Source organism: Trachypithecus francoisi, unplaced genomic scaffold, assembly GCF_009764315.1.
Source record: "Trachypithecus francoisi isolate TF-2019V2 unplaced genomic scaffold, Tfra_2.0 Lachesis_group21, whole genome shotgun sequence".
NCBI classification, from domain to species: Eukaryota; Metazoa; Chordata; class Mammalia; order Primates; family Cercopithecidae; genus Trachypithecus; species Trachypithecus francoisi.
In genome coordinates, this window is record NW_022681467.1 from 27,474,646 (window position 1) to 27,495,535 (window position 20,890).

Here is a 20,890-nt window from a genome sequence, read left to right on the forward strand (position 1 = left end):
CTTCCCAAGCTGGGCCTGGCCCTCCTGCAATAGCACTGCCATCCTCAGTGCTGAAGCAGGGACCCCTGTTTGGAGTATGTCTGGAACCCATGGATCATGCTTGTTATTACATGTTTGCCTGATGATTTAGTTAATCTTCAGGTCCCCATTAGACTGAGTTCCACCGGTGGGTTGGGTCTGTCTTGCACACCATTGTGTCCATGAGCCATTTTAGCACAGATTTTTGGGTACATAGTAGGTACTCAAAAGTGCCTGGTGGGCTGGGCATGGTGGCTCATGCCTGTAATCCCAGCACTTTGGGAGGCCGAGGTGGGCGGATCACCTAAGGTCAGGAGTTCGAGACCAGCTTGACTGATACGGCGAAACCCTGTCTCTACTAAAACTATAAAAATTAGCTGGGTGTGGTGGCGCACACCTGTAATCCCAGCTACTCAGGAGGCTGAGGCAAGAGAATCGCTTGAATCCAGGAGGCGGAGGTTGCAGTGAGCTGAGCTTGAGTCACTACACTCCAGCCCAGGTGACAGAGAGACTCTGGAAAAAAAAAAAAAAGTGCTTGGTGAATAAATGTCAAATGAACCTTCCCTTTTCTGGCACTAAGTTTTCTCATCTGGAAAATGGGGATTATATCCATGAACCTCACAGGACTGCAGTGAGGATTTTAGCAAAGTACATATAAAAGGTATTTGATGAGTGGGAGTTATTTTCTGGGGGGCAGGCAGAGACCCCAAAGAATACTTGCCCTGTGAACCTGTCCCAAAGGTGCTTTTCTCACCCAGTGTCCCTTGGGGACAGATTCAACGAGCACCAGGGGAAAGCCAGCCTAGGAGTGGGTCTCAGCTGTGCCAGAAACCAAACTTCCTTCTTACCGATGGGGCTTCTGATTCAAAAAGTTCCTTGAAACCTTCCATTGATCAAGTGCCCAACACTGAGCTGGGCATTTTACACACATTACTACTTTCTGATTTCACAGCTACCCTGTAAATGGGTATTGGGCTGATGGGTCCAGAGAGGGGAGGCAACTTGCCTGGGGCTACATAGTAAGAGATGGAGCTAGGATCTGAGCCCAGGCCTACCTGACTCTCTCACCTGGGTTCTTTCCCTCTGTTTTTGGCCACTTTTACTTAAGGAGTTTACAAAGCAGAGTTTATAAAGTATATTCACTCTCTTCATTCATTCACTCACTCAACAAATGACTGTGCATTAACTATGTGCCAGGCACTGGGCTTGTAGCAGAGGACACCATAAACATGGTCCCCACTCTCATGACCTACAGGACTGGGGGAAAGACAGGCAATAAATATGTAAACAAGTAAATGAGACGGTTTCAGGTTGTGATATGTGTAACTTAAAAAAACAGGGTAATATGACAGAAAGTGACCAGAGGAGCTGCAGAAGTGCTTTGTGGGGTCACAGGCAGTGGTGAGGGGGATGGCTGGGAAAGATCTCTGAAGAGGTGACACTGAGCTGAGATGGGAGAATGAGAGTTTGACAGGCGTCAGGGAGGACCTTTCTAGGCAGAAGCCCTAGGGTTGGAGTGAGCTTGGTGTGTTCAGGAAGCAGGAGCTGAAGCATGGGAGAGGGGGAGGTGGCAGGAGAGGGTCCCCGAGAGGGACAAAGGTTGTGTCCTCCTGGGCCTCAAAGGTCATGGTGAAGATTTAATTTTAAAAGTAGTGGGGGCCGGGCACAGTGGCTCACACCTGTAATCCTAGCAGTTTGGGAGGCCGAGGCAGGCGAATCACCTGAGGTCAGGAGTTCAAGACCATCCTGGCCAACAGGGCAAAACCCTGGCTCTACTAAAAATACAAAAATTAGCCAGGCATGGTGGCAGGTACCTGTAATCCCAGCTACTCAGGAGGCTGAGGCAGGGAGAATCACTTGAACCCGGGAGGCAGAGGTTGCAGTGAGCTGAGATCGTGCCATTGCACTCCGCCTGGGTGACAGGGCAAGACTCTGTCTCAAAAAAAATTAAAAATATAAATAAATAAATAAATAAATAGTGGGGAGTGGACAGGCGCAGTGGCTCACTCCTAGCACTTTGGGAGGCCGAGGCAAGTGGATCACTTGAGGTCAAGAGTTTGAGACCAACCTGGCCAACATGATGAAACCTTGTCTCTACTAAAAATACAAAAATTAGCCAGGCATGGTGGCACATGCCTGTAATCCCATCTACTCTGGAGGCTGAGGCATGAAAATCACCTGCACCCCGGACTCCGAGGTTGCGGTGAGCTGAGATCACATCACTGCATTCCAGCCTGGGTGACAAAAGCGAGACTCCATTTCAAAAAAAAAAAAAAAAAGAAAAGTAGTGGAGAGTGTCCTGCCTTGACCTAGGAGTTTACAAGATCCCCCTGCTGTTGTGTGAAGACCAGGCTTGAAGAGGGCAAGGATGGAAGTGAGAACCCCAGGGAAGCTGCTGGAATGAGGTGGCTTGGCCCAGGGTGGTGACACCAGGGTAGAGAGAAGAACTTGGGTTCAGGACATAGCTGTGGAGCATTAATGTTATCAGAGTTGGATGGGTGGGGAGGGGCTTGATGAACACCCCTTGGTGTAGACAAGAATCAGTTACTTCCATTTTATAGAGGAAGATTGAGGCCCATCAAGGAGCTGGACTTTCCCGGAATTACCTGGGTCTCCTGACTCTCCAGTTACTATTGTTGCCCCCTCCCAGTTTTCTCTAAACCCATATAATCCCAAGTGAAACCTGAAGTCCATCGTGTCTTACCGGGGTCCTATCAGGGTCCTGCTGGGCAGCCATACTGCACACCCTCCACGCGAGGGAACCTGCCACATAGGCAGCCGAGGCAACAGGGGAATCCCATGGGATGAGGCTTGTCCTTCCTCATTCCTGCTCTGGCTCGGGAGGCCATGAAGAGCCAGGGCTGAGTTCTAGATCTGGCACTAATTTGCTGTGTGACTTGGGACAAGTCCTGGTCCCTTTCTAGGTCTGTTTTTCATCTGTGAAATACGGATAATGGTAGTCCCCACTTCAAATATTTGTTAAGAGGGATGGACACGTTCATATGTATAAAAAGTCTCAGCAGAGCCTGTCATCCAGTTGGGACTTAGTAAATGTGAGCTGTTATCCTGATTAGTAACTGCTGCACACTGTCCCCCTGCAGACCTACAGACTAGCTATGGGCTCAGCTGGGGGGATGTTCTGCCCCTGCCCATCAGCCCTGCCTCTCCCATCTGCCTCCCAGGCCCACCCTGTTCACTCTGTAGGTCTGCAGACCCTGGCCCGCATCGAGACCAGGGAGCTAGCCAGCATGAGGGTGGTTCCTGGATGGAGAGGCAGCGGGGGAGCCGCTGGAAGCTGCTGTGTGTTTGGCCCAGAGCTGTGAGGGGGAGTGGGGAGGGGCGAGAACACACACTCGGAAACGCTGAGACCGACAGATGGAGGAGCTGAGGATGTGAGAGACACACACAGACAGAGAGAGACCCAGAGTCAGGGAGAGGAGGAGCAGGCAGAGGAGGACGGCCGGAAAACGGGCAGTCACGCCAAGCCACGAGCTGAGCAACAAACCAGCAGATGAACCAAGCAGTCGAGGGACTAAAAGACACAGACAGACCACCAAGTGGACCCAGCATCCAAGACACAGACAGATAGACCACCAAACGGACCCAGCATCCAAGACACACACAGACAGATCACCAAACAGACCCAGCATCCAAGACACACACAGACAGACCACCAAGTGGACCCAGCATCCAAGACACAGACAGACAGACCACCAAGTGGACCCAGCATCCAAGACACACACAGACAGACCACCAAACAGACCCAGCATCCAAGACACAGACAGACCACCAAACAGATCCTATATCCAAGGCACAGACAAACAGACCACCAGGCAGACCCAGTATCCAAGACACAGACAGATGGAACACCAAGCCGACCCAGCATCCAAGACACAGACAGACAGACCACCAAACAGATCCAGCATCTAAGACACAGACAGACAGAGCACCAAGTGGGCCCAGTATTAAGACGCAGACAGACCACCAAACAGACCCAGCATCCAAGACACAGACAGATAGACCACCAAGTGGGCCCAGCATCAAGACACAGACAGACAGAGGACCCAGTATTAAGACACAGACAGACAGACAGACCACCAAACAGACCCAGCATCCAAGACACAGACAGACAGACCACCAAGCAGACCCAGTATCAAGACACAGACAGAAAAGCAGACCTCGTATTCACAGGATAGAAAGCTGTCTGGCATCCAGGGGACGCAGACTGAAGCTCCTGGCCTCTAAGGGTAGGTAGACAGGCTTACCCAGGATCACAGGGTCAGGCCAATAGGACATAATATCTGAGAGACTATGTGGCCCACAGTCTAAACGACAGGATTCCAGGATTCCGGAACTGAGCCAGGGACTGAGCCAGGATTCCAGGGTAAGACTGACTGACTAACAGACTCCTGACAGAAATGCAGGAATGATAAATAGGCTGGCCCTGCGTTCAAGGGACAGACACAGTGGACAGGCTGATCTGATCCACAGACAGACAGAGACAGTGACTCAGGATCTGAGGTCAAAGGGATGGGTACAGGCTTGGGCCCAGGTTTGACTGTCTGAATGGACTGAGTTGCAGGCCAGAAACCCTGACCCAGAACCAGAGACTTGGGGTGACTCAGGAACAAAGAACAGGAGAGAGATGGGGTGATGCAGACACTGCCAGAAGCTTCCTGGCTTCTCAAGAATATGGGATCCCCTTATCTTTTCCCCTTCTGCCCATTAGAGAGCAGCCCCCAAACTCTGGGGGACTGGCGGACACTGGAAAGTTGCTATGGGGAGGGTAGGATGGGCCTGGGGAGAAGGGAATGAGCTCCTATTCATTTATGGATGCTGCAACCTGTTCACGGAGGCAGTGAGGTTCAGAAGAGACAGGTTTTTAGATCCCTGACAGGAGAGATTTCATACTCTAGCTTCTACTCTCCTCACCAGGTGTCGCCTTTTTGCTCCCACCCCCACCCCAAGCAATATACACTCATGCTTTTCCAGTTTCTTCCCGGACAAGCTTCTTCTCTGAGCACAAGACTGGGGGTCAGTAAATTAAATTCCAAACAGACTGAGGGCCTCTGTTTCCTCATCTATAAAATGGGGACAGCAGAAGTTGCCTGTTAGGTTAACAGCACGAACTGCAGTGTCTGGCTCACTTCAGGCGTCACACAGTTCAAGCCTGAGAGCTGTTAGAGAAAGCAAGGCCTAACTGGGCTGGAGGGGCATCAGGGAGTGCTTCCTGCTAGAAGAAGGACAAGCATGAGTCAGCGAGGGCGGGAGGAGCCCGTGAGGTGTCCTGGCTCTTGGCAACTTCAAGGAGAGAAACCCCAGAGCCCTGTAAGGTCAGGAGGGATGTCCCTGCCGTTGTGGATTCACAGTGGGAGAATGGAAAATAAATAAAGAAACGGTGATTTCATAGTGTAGGTTAAGAAGCAAATAACAGAAGGAGGTGTGGTAGACTAGAGTGAGTAGGCAAGGGTGGCCTGGGAGGCCTCTCTCCGAAGGTGTGAAGTGATGAGGAGCCAGCCACGGGAGGATCTGGGAAAGGGGTGTTCCAGGCAGAGCAAGTGCAGATGTCCTGAGCCAGGGATGAGTCTGGCTGAGTTTTAGGATCCCCCCAGCGCATCTGGAGTGTCAGGAACAAGTGGGACAGTGGTTCGAGATGAGGTGAGAGAAACAGGCAGGGCCAGATGGTTTAGGGCCTGCACGCCGAGGGGAGAAGCGTGGGTTTTATTCCAAGTGTGATGGGAGGCCCTTGGAAGGCTTTGTGAAGGGGAATGACATGATCTGACAGGTTTTAAAAATATCCCACTGGTTGCCATGTGGAGAATGGACTGTAGGGAGGCAGGAGTGGATTCGGGCAGCCCACATGGAAGGCTGACGTGGTCACCCAGGCAAGATGACTGTGGCCTGCACAGGTGGTAGCAGAGGAGACATGGACAGACTGGGGATTTTGTTGTTTTTTAGCGACAGGGTCTTGCTCTGTCACTCAGGCTGGAGTGCAATGGTGCAGTCATGGCTGACTGCAGCCTCGAACTCCTGGACTCAAACAATCCTCCTGCCTCAGCCTCCTAAGTAGCTGGGACTACAGGCACACGCCACCACACCGGCCCATTTTTAAATTTTGTGTAGAGATAGGGTTTCTCTGCGATGCCCAGGCTGGTCTTGAACTCCTGGGCTCAAGTGGTCCTCCCACCTCGGCCTCCCAAAATGTTGGGATTCCAGGCATGAGCCACCACACCTAGCCTGGGGATAATTTTGGAGAAGATCAGATGTACACCACCCCCAATCTGGATTCCCTTCCCTGAGGTGGGGTGTTCTCTTGGGTGAAGATCAGCTTCTTTCAACTTCATTTCACATAGAGCAGGATGTGGGATAGGGTGGACTTCCTGGAGGAGGTTTCAAGAGAGGTTGCTTCCAGAGGCCCCTGCCCAGTGTATGCTGCTCCCTCTATGGACACCCTTTACAGTTTATAAACTATTTAAATTCACTGCATGTGTGTGTGTGTGTGTTGTGTGTGTGTGTGTGTAGACAGTGACTCACTGTGTTGCCCAGACTGGTCTCGAACTCCCTGGTTCAAGAGATCCACCCACCTCAGCCTCCCAAAGTGCTGGGATTACAGGCATGAGCCACTGCACCCTGCCCCGTCACTCATTTAATGCTCACAATAAGGAGGAAAATAAAGCTCAGAGAAGCGGAGAGACTACCCAAGGTCACACAGTGGGTCTGGGACAGAGATGGGAATCCAACCCACATGCCAGCTATTGCTACCTTTCCTCCCTCATCCTTACCCCAGTGGCTATGTATAGGCAGAATGGCAAGTGCCATTCCCATTTTAGAGAAGGGAAACTGAGGGCCAGGGAAATGAGGTTGCATGTCCTGGGTAGGACTGTTTTAAGACCTTTGTGGGCACCACATCCATCAAGCATATTAAAATGCAGCTACATCAAACATCCCATGTAAATTATATATGACCAGATAAAAGCCAAATTGTAGTTGACTGGCTGACATCATGTTCTGTTTTGCAGACGTTTAATTAAACATTTATTAATTTTGATTCTGTAGTTTTTCTCTGTGTTTTGGAGCCAATTTTTTTTCAGGCTTCAAACATTTTCCTAGGCCCATGAAAATCTCACAGGCCCTTGGCAGAGAGCTTTTTGTGCTGGCTGGAGGGAACAGCCACGGTTTTGGTCCTGTTGCCAAAAGGGGCACAGCAAGGCAGAACCCAGGCCTTTTATCCCCACACCACAGTGTGGTCTTTCCACACTCCCCATTGACCCCACATTCCTGGGACTCAGAGGCTTCCTCTCTTCTCTTCCTCCATCCCTGCACCTGCCCACGGTGGCCCTGGGCTGTGTGAGCCCTTTGTCTGTGGTTAGCTGGGAGCTGGCAGAGGAAGGGGCAGGAGTGGGCAGGGAGGTGGGCAGACGGCCCGTCAGGTAGTGATGGATGCTGGCTGGGGGCCAGGGCCTCTCTCATGCTGACCCGGGCCTGGAAACAGATGGTCTTCCAGCCTGAGAGAAACTTCCAGGGTGTCACCTTCCCCCAACTCCCCAGGCCCCTTCACATTGGACCAGCTGGTCTCTCCTTCCTAGTCAAAGCCAGAGCCACAGGAAGGGGAAGGGAATGTGGTGGTGGGGGGATGGAGGCTAGAAAAGACCGCCTGTGTTCTAGGCCCTCAGAAGTTCTAGGGGCCATCTTGGTTTCTCCCCCAGCCCCCACCTCTGGTCATCTCCAGATCTCTCTCTGCCCCTCCTCTATCCCCTGCCTTAGCTCAGCCCTGTAATTTCAGACCTGGACCAAAACCCATCCTCTCCTGGCTTTCCTCCAAGCCAGCCTCCACAGCAAGCTTTCTAAGCCACTGAGCCAAGCTCATCACCCCTGATTCTGGGATGGCATTCAGATAGAGAATAAAATCTGAACTCTTCAGCCCAGAATTTGATGCCCTTCACAATTCTAGTCTCCTTATGCCCCTGCCCATTAAAACCCCCTGTCCAGGCCCAGCAAACCTCTGGCCATTCCCCTAAAAGGCCAAATTCTTTCAGGCCTCTGAGCCTTTGCTTCAGCTGATTCTTCCACCTGGAATGACCTTCCCTGTCTTGTGTGCCTTCAAATGCCAACCCATGCTTTAAAACTGAGATCAGGCCGGGCACGGTGGCTCACGCCTGTAATCCCAGCGCTTTGGGAGGCCAAGGCAGGCGGATCACCTAAGGTCGGGAGTTTGAGACAAGCCTGACCAACATGGAGAAACCCTGTCTCTACTAAAAATACAAAAGTAGCCAGGCATGGTGGCGCATGCCTGTAATCCCAGCTACTCGGGAGGCTGAGGCAGGAGAATCACTTGAACCCCAGAAGCGGAGATTGTGGTGAGCCGAGATCGCGCCACTGCACTCTAGCCTGGGCAACAAGAGCGAAACTGTCTGAAAACAAAACAAAACAGAACAAAAACAAACAAAAAAACTGAGATCAAATGTTTCTTCCCTTCAAGGCATCTTGTAGCATTATTTCACCTCCTATCTTGTCTCTCTTCCATGGGACTGGGAGATACATAAGGGCACACAGCCTGGCACAGAGCAGGTGGTCAAAATCCACCTGCTACATGAATGAATCATTCTGGCTGCAGGGATCCTTATGTGTGGGGTAAGCAGGAGTCCAGAAAATGGAAGATACAGGGAGACAAATTTCTGCTTATCAGAAGAAACACAATCCAGCCCTGGAGCTGCTCAGAAGCTGAGGTCGTTGTCCTGGGGAGCGTGTCAGTAGTGGGTATAGATGCACCAGACTGAGGTCCCTGTCCTGGGGAGCGTGTCAGCAGTGGGTATAGATGCACCAGGCTGAGGTCTCTGTCCTGGGGAGTGTGTCAGCAGTGGGTATAGATGCTTCAGGCTGAGGTCTCTGTCCTGGGGAGCGTGTGAACAGTGGGTATAGATGCTCCAGGCTGAGGTCCTTGTCCTGGGGAGCATGTCAGCAGTGGGTATAGATGCTCCAAGTTGAGGTCTCTGTCCTGGGGAGCATGTCAGCAGTGGGTATAGATGCTCCAGGCTGAGGTCTCTGTCCTGGGGAGCGTGTCAGTAGTGGGTATAGATGCACCAGGCTGAGGTCCTTGTCCTGGGGAGTGTGTCAGCAGTGGGTATAGATGCTTCAGGCTGAGGTCTCTGTCCTGGGGAGCGTGTGAACAGTGGGTATAGATGCACCAGGCTGAGGTCTCTGTCCTGGGGAGTGTGTCAGAGTGGGTATAGATGCTCCAGGCTGAGGTCCTTGTCCTGGGGAGCATGTCAGCAGTGGGTATAGATGCTCCAAGTTGAGGTCTCTGTCCTGGGGAGCATGTCAGCAGTGGGTATAGATGCTCCAGGCTGAGGTCCCTGTCCTGGGGAGCGTGTGAACAGTGGGTATAGATGCGCCAGGCTGAGGTCCCTGTCCTGGGGAGCGTGTGAACAGTGGGTATAGATGCGCCAGGCTGAGGTCCCTGTCCTGGGGAGTGTGTCAGCAGTGGGTATAGATGCTCCAGGCTGAGGTCCCTGTCCTGGGGAGTGTGTGAACAGTGGGTATAGATGCTCCAGGCTGAGGTCCCTGTCCTGGGGAGCGTGTCAGCAGTGGGTATAGATGCACCAGGCTGAGGTCCGTGTCCTGGGGAGCGTGTCAGCAGTGGGTATAGATGCTCCAGGCTGAGGTCCCTGTCCTGGGGAGCGTGTCAGCAGTGGGTATAGATGCACCAGGCTGAGGTCCGTGTCCTGGGGAGCGTGTCAGCAGTGGGTATAGATGCACCAGGCTGAGGTCCGTGTCCTGGGGAGCATGTGAGTATAGATGCACCAGGCTGGAAATGGCTGAAGGAATTCCAGCATGGCACAGGAGAGTTGGTCAGAGGGGGCTCTGCATTTCCAGAGTCAGCTTCTGAGGGAACAGCCCCCTTCCCCATCCTGGCTGCCAATCCGGTCATTTGTTATGTTGACAGTGTGTTTACGTCATAGACTGATGCCAGGATGACCCAGGAATGGGGAGGAGGGTCCTAAATGGGATGTTCCTGGCCACATTTTGCAGAGAGAGTCCCAGAATATTCACTCTGAAAGGATCTCCAGAGTCATCAAACTCATCCCTTTCATTGGCAGATGGAGAAACTGAGGCCTAGAGAGGGCCACACAGCTGGTGAGACCAGTATACTCATTTGAGGAAACTTGGTATCAGCTGGTCCCACATCCAGGGAGCACTCTGACTTCCTCCTTTGGGCTGTGAATAGAGTGAGTCCCCTGGTTCCCAAACAACATCCTGGAAGTGCCAGCACTTCACCCTGGGAATAGACCCCAAATCCCTGGCTCCCCAGTTTCAGATCCAGGCAGCAGGTCACAGAATCTGTGTAAGGGTTACCCCTCCACACATACACACACGCACACACCACCCCCAGTTTCCTGTGAAAGCCACTTTTGGAAGAGTCCTCTGGTTTGCAGCAAAGGGTGTGCCTGCCCCGTGAATCAGAGAGTTTGGGGAGCTGGCAGGGGTGGGGGTTGCTGGGAAGGTGGCAGGGTCTGTAGCTGCAGGAGTGGAGCTTCTGGGCAAGGAACCAGGGCAGAGGGGAAATCAGATCCAGAGATCTGTGTGGATAGGTCCCCTCTCACCTTACATGGGCACTGTGCACTTCATAATATGCGAAGTTTCTTTTCATTCATTTGATCCTCACCGCCACTTTGGGAGGGATTAACTAGGGCTCAGAGAGGGTCTTGCTCAAGATCACACGTAAATTAGAAGCCAAGTCAGGGTTGATTTCAGGACTTCAGAGTCCCTTCTATACCCCTATAGGGTTACTAGAGTTCCATTCAGTTCAACAAGCTTGCAGCCGTGCACACTTTCATTCATTCAGCCCACATAGATTAAGCACCTACTATGTGCTAAGAATTGAGGATGCAGCAGTTAGCAAGCCAGCCTAGTCATTCTCCAGGTACTCAGCATGGGGGTGATGCGCACATAACCAGGCAGTTACAACGCACTGTGACAAGTGCTAGTAGATTAGACGGAAGCCTGGGAGAGACCTTTACCCTAGGTGGAAGGTGGTCAGCCGAAGTTTTATGGACAAAATTGTGTTCAAAAGCTGAGCCTGGGGAAAAAAACAAGAGTCATCCCGGGTTGGGGCCGGGATAGGGTTAGGGGATAGGGCAGGGTGTTTTAGGGAGAGGAAACAGTAGGTACAATTCCTCAGCAAGGAGGGAGAACATTGTGAGCTCTGGCTCTGTGACCTGTGCAAAGCGGCCATGAAGAGCCGTAGAGTTTGTTGGGAGAAGTGGCATGAGAGGAAGCAACAGTTTCAGATGCCAAGGAAAAGTGGCTGTGAGCACCTTCCTTGCACCCTGAGGTGAGAGCTGGGCACTGAGTGGTGAGGATCTCACCTCAACTGGGCACTGAGAAGGGAACAGGCCAGGGAGCTGCTGGTGGCAACAGAACTGGGGCTGGCACCAGGCGGTAGGGACTGTTCCTGGAAGGAACCTATGTGAGCAAAACTTTTTATGGTTTACAGTCAGAGGCAGTGTTGCCTAATGGTTAGAGTGCCGGCCCTGAGGCCAGAATGACTGGGTTTGAGTCCTGGTTTTACTGTGTCCTAGCTGTGTGACCTTGGATAAATGACATACCTCTCTGGGTCTCAGTTTGCTCACCTACAAAATGGGGATTGGGCCGTGTGCGGTGGCTCATGCTTGTAATCCCAGCACCATGAAAGGCCAAAGCAGGATAATCGCTTGAGGCGAGGCCAGGAGTTCAAGACCAGCCTGGGCAACATAGCCAGAAAAAACATTTAAAAATAAGCCTGGTGTAGTGGTATATGCCTGCAGTCCCAGCTACTTAGGAGGCTGAGTCGGGAAGATTCCTTGAGCCCAGGAGTTTGAAGTTGCTGTGAGCTAAGATCGCACCACTGCACTCCAGCCTGGGTGACAGAATGAGACCCCATCTCTAAAATAAAACAAAATAAGGGACGGGTAACAGGGCTATTGTAAACTCAGTGCACTCCAAGGTGTCAGTAACCCTGCAAAGAAAGCACGCCCCAACCCGTAATAGGAACAATGGCGATGCTGCTGTTGTATTAAAGGCTTTACTTAGTACCAGTCCTTTCTCTAAGCTCATGAGTTCATTCAGTACTCTTCAACGGCAGCCTCATAAGGTGATCCTTTCGAAATGCCCATTTCACAGCTGAGGAAACAGGCTCAGCATAGAGAGTGACTTGCCCCCTTCGCCTGTGGGCGGCTCGGGGCGGGTGGGACAGAGCGAGAGGAACGAGCGCGCGGGAGCCTGAGCGCCGCGTCCTTCCCGCAGGTACCTGCGCGCCCTGTATCTGGGGCTGCAGAGCCGCTGGCGCGGGGAGCGGCTGCGGCGCCACTTCTACTGGCGGATGCTGTTCGAGAGCGCCGACGTGAGCATGCTGCGCCTGCTGGAGACCTTCCTGCGCAGCGCGCCGCAGCTAGTGCTGCAGCTCAGCCTGCTGGTGCACCGCGGTGGTGCGCCCGACCTGCTGCCGGGTGAGCCCGCCCCTTCACCCTCCGCGCCTGGGACCGCCCCACCGGGCCTTTCTCCCTGCTTCAGGCTCCCTGGGGATGCCCTGTGCGCTTCCCCACCCCAGCCCAGGGCTCACTCAGTCAGGGTTTACGGAGGCCTGCCCCTTCCATCCTCACCACCCTCCGGGTCTCTCGAGACCGCCGCATCCCCTTCGATGGCCCACTTACACTCAGAGTGAGGAGGGACCTGGCCGACACCCATCAAGCCCCCTGGGCTCTCCCGCCCTCCTCCCTTCCCCGTTGCCAGAGCCAACCAAACCCCATCTCCCATCCAAACACCTAGACCCTCTGGGGAATCCCCTGCCCACTTCGTTCCCTAACCTGATCCCGGCCTGCATCTCCTGGGGACCCCCTGCCTCATAGACCTGGCCAATCACCATCAGTTTCCGGAGAGCCTACTTCACTGGGGTCCCCGGGAGGGGGGGGTCCTCCCAGGCCTAGTCCTGGCATTCATCCCCTCCTCCTCCCTAAGGCCCTGTTAATTTCCCACCTTGCCCCTTCCATAATGACAGACCAGGCCAAGCCCCTCAATATCAGAGAAAAACCGCATCCCCCTGTCTCCCTGAAGCACTCCATGCTCTCCCCACCCAGTCCCTGCCCAATCCATCCTCAGTGTCCCAAAAGACTATCACCACCCCTCAGGACCCTGGGGATCCCTTGCCCAGATACTGGATCCCAATCACAACGCTTCCCACCTTGGGTCTCCCCGCCCCTGCCCCTCAGTTCTGCTCAACTCAGCTCTAGATAGTCCTCTCCATGCCCGGCCTCCTACTGGTGGCCCACGACTTCTAATGGTCCCTCCTTTCTGCTCCATACCCTAATCATGACCTCCTCTTCACCTCCTCTTCCACTCCCAGCGTCCTGGACCCTCATTTCCCACCCTCCCACCAAGACCTCTGAACCCTAACAGCCCCATACCAGAGTCCTAGATGGAGGCCAAACCCCCATCTTCGTCTCCCTTTATGCTCCCACTTTGCAGAAGTACCCAGTCCCGTGCACCCTCACCACGCCTCATCATGGCTCTTGAAGCTCCCCGCCACCCAGACCTTCCCCACACCCCTGCTGATCCATAGCCCCTTTCCTCACACCTCTTCAAAACCTGGCTCCTGTCCCAGAACCCTCCGCCTCTCCCCAGACCCCAACCCCAGCCCGCCCCTAACCCAGCCCACCCTGCCCCTGCCCTGTCTCCACAGCCCTCTCCACCTCTGCCTCCCTTGTGTCTCTGGCCTGGACGCTGGCCTCCTACCAGAAGGTGCTGCGGGACTCGCGGGACGACAAGCGGCCGCTGTCCTACAAGGGCGCCGTGGCCCAGGTGCTGTGGCACCTGTTCACCATTGCCGCCCGCAGCCTGGCCTTCGCACTCTTCGCCAGCGTCTACAAGCTCTACTTTGGCATCTTCATCGTGGCCCACTGGTGCGTCATGACCTTCTGGGTCATCCAAGGGGAGACGGACTTCTGCATGTCCAAATGGGAGGAGATCATCTACAACATGGTGGTGGGTATCATCTACATCTTCTGCTGGTTCAACGTCAAGGAGGGCCGTAGCCGACGCCGCATGACCCTCTACCACTGCATTGTCCTGCTGGAGAACGCTGCACTCACCGGCTTCTGGTACTCCAACCGCAACTTCTCAACCGACTTCTACTCCCTCATCATGGTCTGCGTGGTGGCCTCCAGCTTTGCCCTGGGCATATTCTTCATGTGTGTCTACTACTGTCTCCTGCACCCCAACGGGCCCATGCTGGGTCCCCAGGCACCTGGTTGCATCTTCCGTAAGGCCTCAGAGCCCTGTGGCCCACCCGCTGACGCCATCACGAGTCCCCCCAGGTCCCTGCCGAGGACTACAGGTGCTGAGCGGGATGGGGCCTCGGCAGGAGAGCGTGCAGGAACCCCCACCCCACCTGTCTTCCAGGTGCGGCCTGGCTTGCCTCCCACACCAGTGGCCCGCACCTCGCGGACAGAGGGGCCTGTCATCCGGATTGACTTGCCTCGCAAGAAGTACCCTGCGTGGGATGCTCATTTTATTGACCGCCGGCTCCGGAAGACCATCCTGGCACTGGAGTACTCCTCACCTGCCACGCCCCGGTTGCAGTACCGGAGTGTGGGGACCACCCAGGAGCTGCTAGAGTATGAGACCACAGTGTAGGCTACAGTGTCCCCGCACAAAAGGGACAGGCTTGGCTGATCCCACATTGGCCACAGTGTTGAGCCCGGAATTTCAGGGCCACCAGGCTAAGGGGGAGTGGATCTGTTGGTCCAAGAGTAGAGCAGCCCCACTTTTGGGTTCTTTTAGGGGAGGGGGCAGCCTTGCAGAGGCCCCAGCCCTGGGCCCCGTTTTCAGCCTTGTGGCCCATTCCCTAAATTCCCCTGACCCAGGGCCTGGGGAATCATCTGGTGCTACACTTTTCGAGCTGCCCTGCTTTCATGGGGTCTCCACACCTCTCCCCTGCCTGGCATTGCCCATATGTTGCCCCTGCTGGACTTGCCAGAGAAAGGGCACTGTCTGGGGTCCATGACCTAGACCCTGTGCTCCTCCGGGGTTGTGGAGAGTGGGCTGCCTCTGCGGTGGCAAAAGATCTCTGAGAAGGATGGAGGAGGCTGTGGAACGGATGGGGTGAGGTTGGAGCATCATGTGGACAGGAATGGCCTGGCTCCTGTAGCATCTGGGGCCTGGAGCCAGGGCAAGAGGGAGTTGAAGAAGGGAGTTAGGGTGGGGCAGGGTGTTGGGGTGGGGGGCTGGCAGTGCTGGAGATGGACAGGAGAAAGAACTGTGGGGGTCTAGGCTGGCAGAAGCGTGGAGGGGTGGAAGACTTGGGGAAGGGGAACCTGCAGTCTGGAGCACAGCGAACAAGAATGAACTCCTCAGGAGATGTCTCTTGTTGTGGGCTCTGTGAAGGATGAGGTTCCACATGCCTCGGGTGAAATGTTTGAAGGAGCCATTCTTTGTTCTAGATGAGTACCTGGAATGTGGCTTCTAGATACAGGTCTTCAGCACAGCAGATAAGATGTCTGGAAAGATCTCTGGGCTCAAGTGCAGCTGAGGTTTTAGCACATTTATCAGAGGAACTGATCCAGAAGCACGCTTAGTTCTAGATTGAGTTCTAGAGTGCTAGGCCAATCAAATGTCCCAGGGAGCCACTCTGATCTGTGTATTCTGTTGTGATGGGGGAGGACACTGCAGCCCTGCTGCTCTGCTGTGGGGGATTCTAGCACCTGTCATGGTGGTGGGGGAGAAGGGGTTCTAGAGCCCAGCATGAATGGAATTTTCTAGGAATGGGTGCTCTGATTCTAGACTTCTGGGGCTCATGGGAGCTCTAGGCCCCTGTTACCTTGGTCCATAGGCATCTTTCTAAAAGGAAGTTGTCCTCAGAACCCCTGAGACATTTCAGCTGCCAACTGGTTCCCAGCTGGAAAAAAAATAGCTTTGGGGACATGACATGAATCCTGGCTCTCAGCCACCCTGCAAATGGGGCTCTCTGGGGCGACATCTGGGAAACTGACTTGTTTTGCCTTAGATCTGATGACTCCCCAGGACTTGTGGTCTATTCCCATGGCCTGAACATCCTGGTGTGCTCAGGGGACTCACCCAAGGCCCCTCCTCCCACCTAGGACAGCTAGTGCTGGATTGAGGGGGCGTATGGGAGAGGGGAAGTAGGCAGTTCCATGGAGTGAGGAGACAGAGCCTCTAGCAGAGCTGGTAACCCTGCCCCCTCCTCACACACACAGAGACACACATACACTCCCACAGCAACTTAGGTGTGATCAGTGGGAGAGGACAGCAGGGGATGTTAAGGACAGATGCAAACCTGATCCTGGAGTGAGGTGGGCCATGAGAATCCTAGACTATGCAAATTAGAAGGGTGCTTAGACCTCCCTGGTTCAGCCTTTCTTGGGTTACAGATGGGAAACTGAGGCCCAGAGTGGCAGCTACTCTCTCAAGGTCCCAGACTCTGGGCTGTCCATCAAAAGGTGATGGGTAATGATGAATTGCTGGGGATGTAGGGTGACCCCAAAGGCAGAGAGGGCCAGACTGCCCACATACACACAAGCACAATCACAACCATGATACAAGTCACCCTTCCCACCAGCACACAGGCCGAGATGGTGTGTGCATCATCCCTCCTGCCAACACAGCAAGAGTGCTTTTCCTTCTTTCTGCTGCTAAGCACCCTCAGGAACCAGGCCTCAAGGGTGATGGGAGGTGGAAGAAGCCCAAGGCTGACCCAGGCACGCTCTGTTGGGCTCATCCATCCTGCTTGTTCTCTGCCCAAATCCATCTTCGGAGACTGAATTCACATACTAAGCCTTTGTGAGACGGGAGCTTTGAGGATGCGGACCCAGAACCAGAAACAGACTGTTTCTCCAGAGCTGACTTTGTGCCAGGAATTTTCACCCCATGCCGTTTCACTCACACTCTCCTCTGGTCATGACATCCCTGCAAGAGAGGCATTATCAACCTATCTTACAGATGAGGAAACTGAGGCCCAGAGAGCTAGCATGAGGGTCACCCTTGGCAAGTTGTTCTCCTCCCCAGTATCCCAGAATGGCCCATCTGGCTGCTGCCTTCTAGAGGAAAAGTCCTAGCTGGGGTCCTTTACGCTCCAGGAGATTCCCAAGGGGCAGGGATGTGCTGGCAGGGCTTGGCATGGTCTGAGGCTCACAGGGAAGCCATGGCCACATTTTTGGATTTTACTCCACCCCTACTCCCCGCCTCTTATCAACCCCACACACTCTTCCCTCAGGGCCTCTGCCTGCAGGGACATCTGGGCACAGAAATGGCCACAAAGGGCCCGGAGAGAGGGCTGCAGTCACCTTCTCCTGCTTCTCACCCTCAGAAGAGTCTCAGCCCTTTAAGGACTCTCCACTCAGGAGCTTGGGACCAGGCCTGAGGCCCCCTGCTCCACTGGCTCATCCCTTCATTTCACTGGGATAGAGGAGTCAGATGAGGGAGGGGTCCATCCCCTTAGAGCTGTTGTTTTGTTTTTCTTTCTGTGACACAATCTACCTCAGCCAGTCTCTCCCCTGGCAGAACTGACCCCCCGGTCCTCTGCCTCCTGTCCCCTGACCCCCACCCTAGTCTAGATGCTCAGTCCTTCCTAGTCCTTCCCACCCTCCCAGGGTCCTTGCAGCCCAGAGGGTCCCTGAGGGTCCCTTAAGCCACCTGCCCTCCATATACATTAGATAGGAGAAAGTGAGACCCAGAGAGGCCCAAGGACTCACCAAAGGCCACACAGGAAGTCAGTGGCAGTTAGGATTTCCCTGGGGATGAGAGGTAGTTGGGTGCGTCTTGATTTTGCCAGGAACAGAAGAGAACAGGATGCTTTGGGTACCAAATATGGCAGACCCTGCCCTCAGTTACCTCTGACCCCAGGAGACCAGTGTCCCCATTTCCAGGGCAGACTTTTGTCTCCCTGTCTTCTTAGAACTGACCCCCAGGCTGTTGACTGTGTTCCCCAAACCTCTGCAGGCACCACACCCCCATCACGGCACCTCCTGGCACTGATGTGCCATGTGTCTTGTAACTGTCACCCCAGCTGAACAGCGCAGACCTCCCCACTCCCCCACAGAGGGCTCCCCAACAAGGGGGCCTTGTTTGATCCCCTCCTGTCATCTGCCTCATTCTTGTGTCTCCCCAAAATCTGCCTTACCCCCAGTCAGCTCCCTGCTACACCTGTGTCCCACAGAGGCATGTCACCCATGAGAGTCGGGGCAGGCAGAGGGCAGGAAAGGTGAGACCTGGGGAAAGTCCGGGTCTCTGGATAAGGGCTGAGGGGCTGGGAATATTCAGGGAAGGTCTTGCTTGCAGCCAACACCCTCCTAAGTACTCGAGTTCTGCAGGTTCTTCCCTTGGAATTCATCTGGGCCTGGAGTCCACAGAAGCCTCGGACAGTAGGGAGAAGGTTTTCTGGCACAAGGGCTGCATGGGATGCAAACTCAAATGCCTCAAGATAATGAAAATAAGAGTAATGGAGACAATAGGGAGTGGTGGGGACTCTGGCAAACAGGAGAGTGACTGTGTGCCCTGCCTATAGGAACTAAAAATCAAATGTTTGGGAAACTGCAGGCCGCTCATATTTGGCCCATGTGCCACCAGTTTGAGACTTACTGTTCAAAATGTTGAGAAGGTTCTAGAGCGTCCTGCAGAGTCTGGAAACCCCTCAGGGGAAGTCAGGGACAGAGGCTATGGCTCCCTCTGAGACTTTGCTAGTCCAACCCTAAATCCCCATCACCTGGCTATCTGAGAACTGAGCCCACTGCCCTCTTGGCTGAAAAGGGAAGTCTGGGGGTCCACAGGGTCCCTGGTTTGGGAATCATCATCTGATAAGGGCTACAGGCCCTCCAGTGCCTCAGGTTAGGGGCTGCTGGAGTCTTTTCTAGCTTGGGGGCCACTGGTTAGGAGGAATTGACATTGGGTTGCAGGGGAGTCCAGGTGCAGGATGTGGACTGAAAGCCAGGACCCAACTGTCCTATTCTGTGCTGGCCCCTGCCACCTTTGGCACCTGTTTCCCTCCCAGTTCAAGCTGTGGTGGGGCCTGCAGTAGAGGTTGGTAGGGGGAGCTGTCAGTTTATGTTTTAAAGTGCTTTGCAGTGTCTCAATGGAAGGGACTGAGTGGGTGCCAAGCCGCATGGGCAGTAGTGGGGTTGGGGTCTGAGTCCCCCTTCCCAGCTTCCCAGAAGCTTCTGAAACCCGGGGCTGGGGAGGAAAGGGGCTGCAATGTGCCATTCTGGTTGGGGAGAGGATAGGACATTTCTGGGTCCTTGGCTGCTGCTGATAGAGGTATGGGGAGGAAGAACTCTGGAGCAGGAGATGTGGGAGTGGAAAAGGCAGGCCCCGTTCAAGCCTGGCCTGGTTTCTGGAGACAGAAAACTCCCCAGGGGACAGAGAGGTTACCCCTTGTGCTGGGCTTCTGCCACCCTTCCCTTCTCTGGAGGAGGAGGCTGCCCTCTCCTCAGCAACCCTGGCCTTTATTCTATGCATAACCGCTGCAAGAGCACCCCCGGGCCAGGCTGAAGGGGTGGGGGTCCCAGGGCACCTGCAATAATCTCAGAATGGAGGGTACCCTAGGACAAAGAGGGGGTACAGAAGGCGCCAGGGGGTAAAAGACGATTCTTCCATCTCTCTCTCACCCAAATTCCCCCAGATCGAATCCGACCCTTTTCTGCCTGGTCTTCATTGAGCTAAACCACTGAACTTGGAGAGGCCTCATATAAACATAGCCCCCAGCCCCACTGGCTTTCCAAACCCATCATGAAATAGCTGGAAGGGATCTGAACCGTTCCCATAGCTCCCTCATTATTTTCTTCCCTGAGGATCCTGTGGTTTGGAAGATTTTTCTCCCAAACTAGCCTCATTTCTTGAAGAAGAATTCATTTTCCCACATTAAATTAACTCAAACTGAGCTTCTGATTGCAGATAAATGCTTCCAAGGCCTCAAGTCAACTTCTAGGGCTTGACGGTGGGGGAATATTTGTATTTTATTGAGTTGCTTAATACAAAATTCTCAAAAGCACTCGTGGGCACCCATTCCTGCTTTCACAGGCCCTGAGGGTCTGGGACCCCATGTTAGGAATCAATGGTTTAGATATCCAGCATCCTATTTTACTGAAGGGGCAAGCCCAGAGATGGGAGATGGCCAGTCCAAGGTCACACAGCAAGTTGGTGGCAGGGTGAGACCAGAACCCAGTTCTTTTGAGGGTCCCACCAGAATACCCCCAGCCCTGATCCTCCCCTCCATGCCCCTGTAACTCTAGGAATCACTAGCCATGCCTGAGGGGCTAATCTCCCTCTGTCAGCACAATTCCGAGTGATTCTTCCCCTACCTGTTGTCTCTTCCTAACGGGCCCTCACCCCTGTCCTCTTCTGTTTCCTTTTCCTGGTCCCACCTCCTGGTATTTACTACATCTGTGCCATCCCCCATCCCCTGACCCCCATTCACCCTCTGTGCTTCCCCCAGGAGGGGGAGGGGGAGGGGGCCCCAAGCTGGGGCCTCTTTACTGAGACTCTTTTGTACACCACGAACTTTTTGTATATTTTTAATTTTGCTGCAACATGAGATATTAAAAGTCATTTCAGTACGTGCTGCTTGTGTCCTATTGTTTTGGCTGTTCTGGGCCAGGGGAAGGAGATGAGGAAAGAGGGATGGATAGGGTACCACCTGCCACAATCTCTGTGGCTTAAGAGAGAAAGGGGCTGGGAGAGAGTGGGACATTACACAACGTCTCCTGTTTATTGGACAGCATCTCAATCGATCAACTAGAATCCTAAGGACAAAAGTTCTACAGATTATCTCCAAATTCATTTCACAGATAAAGTGGGTGGGGGGAGATAAAGGTGGGGATACTTGTCAGAG

General features: G+C 53.9%; 1 protein-coding gene across 1 annotated transcript in view; it reads left to right on the forward strand.

The window, feature by feature from the left end:
* XKR7 (XK related 7) overlaps positions 1-20,619 on the forward strand; it is a 36,215-nt gene extending 15,596 nt beyond the window's left edge. Inside the window, exons 2-3 of the mRNA XM_033186066.1 lie at positions 12,301-12,503; positions 13,733-20,619. Coding sequence (XP_033041957.1) covers positions 12,301-12,503; positions 13,733-14,685 — 1,156 coding nt within the window. The 3' untranslated portion in view covers positions 14,686-20,619. The remainder of the gene's footprint in view (positions 1-12,300; positions 12,504-13,732) is intronic.
* Positions 20,620-20,890: the final 271 nt, after the last annotated feature.